Raw genomic sequence first — 3,738 nt, 5'->3', positions numbered from 1 at the left:
GATAGAGAGAAGGAAGAGAGGTTAAGAGAAGGGGGGGGGGGAATTATAGTGTTGTTAGTATTATAAAGTAGGGGAAGTAGAGACGTCTGACTTGCCCTAGATTCCCCTTCCACTTTAGTTTCGAGACATACTTAAGCATTAATAAACAGGACGAATTATTTTATGCCATGAAAATTTTGAATTCAAAATGGGCATCAAAACAGACATTAAATGCCGCTTTTCTACTTTTCAAATCAGATAACTCGTACCCTTGGGTCTCGTTCTCTCTCCCCCTTCCTTCTCTTTATCCTTCCTTCTCTTCACCCTTCCTTCTCTTCACCCTGCTCTCTCTCTCCCTTCCTCTTAAAATTCGCATAGAAAATATCGTCACGTTCTGAAACAATGCCATCCTAGTTGGCTTGGATGGTTGCGCTTCTGCCTTGTAAGCGCCAGTTCGTGGGTTCGATCACTAAGAGGATTTTTCCTAAACAAATACCTTCTAAGGATTGTTCGCGGAATCTAATCTTAATGGAGCAGTTGCAAATGGGTAAAAATTATAAATAAATGATCGATTCCTAATTCTTATGTAAAAAGTTGGGAAAAATCCAAATCTGAGGTCAAAACTCCGAAAAAATAACTGTAAAAGGTCGAAAATTCAATTTTTATTTTCCGTTCTAATGAAAGAGTTCAAATATGTGTGACGTCAGACTTTACGCAGTTGTTTTTTTCGTCCGTTAGGTAGCGCCACTATGCAAGCGCGCTAGTGGAGGAGCAGAAAGAACTGCGCAGAAACTTATGCGCACAAACACATTAATGCGTTGCCTGCGAGGGAGCTTTGCTCGGGACATTTAATGTAACGTCATCGCCTACGGGAGCGTATGCCGTGACGTCAAAGTTCACGATTTACCGGTATTTTTTCAATTGGAGCTTTGCTCGGGACATTTAATGTAACGTCATCGCCTACGGGAGCGTATGCCGTGACGTCAAAGTTCACGATTTACCGGTATTTTTAAAATCAATTTATCTCGGGAAAAGTCGTAAGAAAAGAAAAATTTCGTTGGTCCTCATTTTTCCTGCTCTATGACTTTGAAACATCACCCAAGTAAGCGCAACTGATCTATTGAACTCTCATATTCTGTGTTTCTTCTCTCTTGACTTTCGGGCGTTACAGTTACAGTTCCCTCTAGCAAACCTCTTATGCCCGATCTTACCACAGTAGTATTTTCCACCACAGTAGTATACCAGAGTTCAGTAGTAAGATCAGCAATTTAAAAATAAATAAAACTATCCTAACCCGTTGTTTTGTATGTTTCATTTCAGGATACGAACGTACTTGGATTCAAAGGGCCTCGCAAGATGACCGTGTTGATACCTGGCATGACTCAAAGCTATGAAAGAGTATCCATAACGCCACTGGAAATCTCCGAAACTCTCATAGGTAAGACGAGCTAGGTATTTTTCTTCCTACCTCTGAAACCACATTTGTAGACTTTTTCAAGGATGCTTCACAAGAAAAAGACCACAAATGTATTTGAAACTTGGGTTGGAAGTCAAAAGACCAAGTAGGTATCCAACTAAATATAACGGTAAGAATAAGTAGTGCTTTATTTAGACTGTCAGCTTAGAACAAGTTGTTCCATTATACTAACAGTTTGTCCATTATACCAACCCTATACCAATCCATTATACATACCATCAATCAACAGAATAGAGTGTCTGTCCTATATAAACCTAACCAATGATGGATAAATCTTACTTACCTATTTCTTTTCTCCCAGAATGTTGGAACAGCAAAAACATGGACAACATCATCGAGTTGCACAACAAGACCCCCACGTGGAATGAAGATACACAATCCTATGTGCTCAACTTCCACGGACGTGTTACCCAAGCCTCGGTCAAGAACTTTCAAATCATTCATGATAATGATCGTACGTACCTCTATGTATTTTATTATTATTTTTTCCCTTCAAGTGGTTTTATAGAGGGAACTGTAACTGCTAACATAACGCCCACTCTGAGGCTTAGTTGTAGGGGCAAATAGCCCTAAAAGTCGTGTTTAGCTTATATGAATCTACGACCTGCTAAGGTCTTATCGTCCTGAAAGTAAAGAGAGAAGAAAGGATATTAGAAGGCCAGCCGATCCGAGAACGAGCCTGTTTGGGATAAAATCCGTTCTAGGTGGGAATCGAATCCCCGACCTAGCGCTTATAAGGCAGTTTTTCGTCAAGTCAAAATGACACTTAATTTATTCAAACTTGAATTTTAAGTACTAATTTCTTGATCCTCGTATTAAGTCCAAAGACTCCAAAGGGTTTAAATCTCAATCATTCCAACTTCGTGAGATGAACTATTTTAAGTTAAGAGGTTTGACAGAGGGAACTGCAACTGCCATGGTCCCATCGTCCCGAAATTGAAGAGAGAAGAAAGACAGGATAGGAGAAGGCCAGCCGTTCCGAGAACGAACATTATCCCATCAGGATAAAATCCGCCCCGGGTGGGAATCGAACCCGCGGCCCAGCGCTCACAAGGCAGACGCACTACCAACCAAGCTAAGTAGGCTGGCGATGAACTATTTTAGATATCTCACGGACACGGAAAGTATCCTAATATATTTTATTTTGATTTCAGCGGAGTACATAGTTCTCCAGTTTGGGAGAACATCCGAGGATGTGTTCACAATGGACTATCGTTACCCCCTATGTCCCCTGCAAGCATTCAGTATAGCCCTGTCTAGTTTCGACAGCAAGCTGGCATGCGAGTAAAAGTCAAGCGTATACCGTGTCAACTACTAGTCCACCTTACAAGTCGTGCCAATCGGCTGAGGTGTCATTTTATCAAGCCTAGTACATATATTTCGCACCGGGAACATTTGTATTGCAACAGTTGCCCATATGTTGTGAAACAAATGTTTTGAATGTTGAGCATCTTTAAAGAAAAACTCTATTACATACTTGAAGCCTAGAAAAAGGGTTCTGAATTATGACTGGAGGTGAAAAAAGTTGCTGGTGCAACAACTTTTCTGGATTGTTGAGAAACAATGTTTTTGGTAAAAATGTTGCTGGTGGCTACTAAGCTTAAGTTCTAGTTTTAATGCTGAATTTTGGCGCAAACGAACTACCGGCCGTTAAACTTCTAACGATTAGCATGTTATAAATTATAGCCATTTGAGATTAGGTAATTAAAATCTTAAATTAAGGAATGATAACAAATGCATATCATGCGCAAACGAACTACCGGCCGTTAAACTTCTAACGATTAGCATGTTATAAATTATAGCCATTTGAGATTAGGTAATTAAAATCTTAAAAAAAGGAATGATAACAAATGCATATCATAACTTAGAAACTTAGGTTGTTATTTTATTTTTCTATACCTACCTATTTTGTTTGCTTTTTTTTCATTTCCTGTTATTGATAACGTAAATTTATTACGAGATAGGCTCGCACATAGGTAATCAATTTATTTAGAAGCTTTTTCTTATACCGAAACCTTTGATTTGTCCTCTACAAATCTCTATAGTTGTCATCTCTATAGTGCTACCCGGAAGCACTTCAAATCCCTCCATTAAAGCTTTTCTGTGATCTGTCAAAGTAAAATGAACTTTTGAAGAGTAGGTAAAGGTAATTTTTTGTTTCTTTTGGATCGCACTAATAAAGGCGGGTCCCACAATCTAAGTTTCAACTTTTTTTTTTAGGTTTAACTTCCAAGTTTAAACCTAGATTGTGGTCTTAGCCATACCTAACTTAAGAACGGCTG

General features: G+C 39.1%; 1 protein-coding gene across 1 annotated transcript in view; it reads left to right on the top strand.

The window, feature by feature from the left end:
• LOC103513242 (protein king tubby) overlaps positions 1 to 3,129 on the top strand; it is a 10,124-nt gene extending 6,995 nt beyond the window's left edge. The window contains exons 5-7 of the mRNA XM_026826497.1: positions 1,300 to 1,417; positions 1,758 to 1,910; positions 2,611 to 3,129. Coding sequence (XP_026682298.1) covers positions 1,300 to 1,417; positions 1,758 to 1,910; positions 2,611 to 2,744 — 405 coding nt within the window. The 3' untranslated portion in view covers positions 2,745 to 3,129. The remainder of the gene's footprint in view (positions 1 to 1,299; positions 1,418 to 1,757; positions 1,911 to 2,610) is intronic.
• Positions 3,130 to 3,738: the final 609 nt, after the last annotated feature.

Source organism: Diaphorina citri, unplaced genomic scaffold (genome assembly GCF_000475195.1).
Source record: "Diaphorina citri unplaced genomic scaffold, Diaci psyllid genome assembly version 1.1 scaffold944, whole genome shotgun sequence".
Taxonomy (NCBI): Eukaryota; Metazoa; Arthropoda; class Insecta; order Hemiptera; family Psyllidae; genus Diaphorina; species Diaphorina citri.
This window is presented reverse-complemented; position numbering and strand designations above follow the sequence as displayed.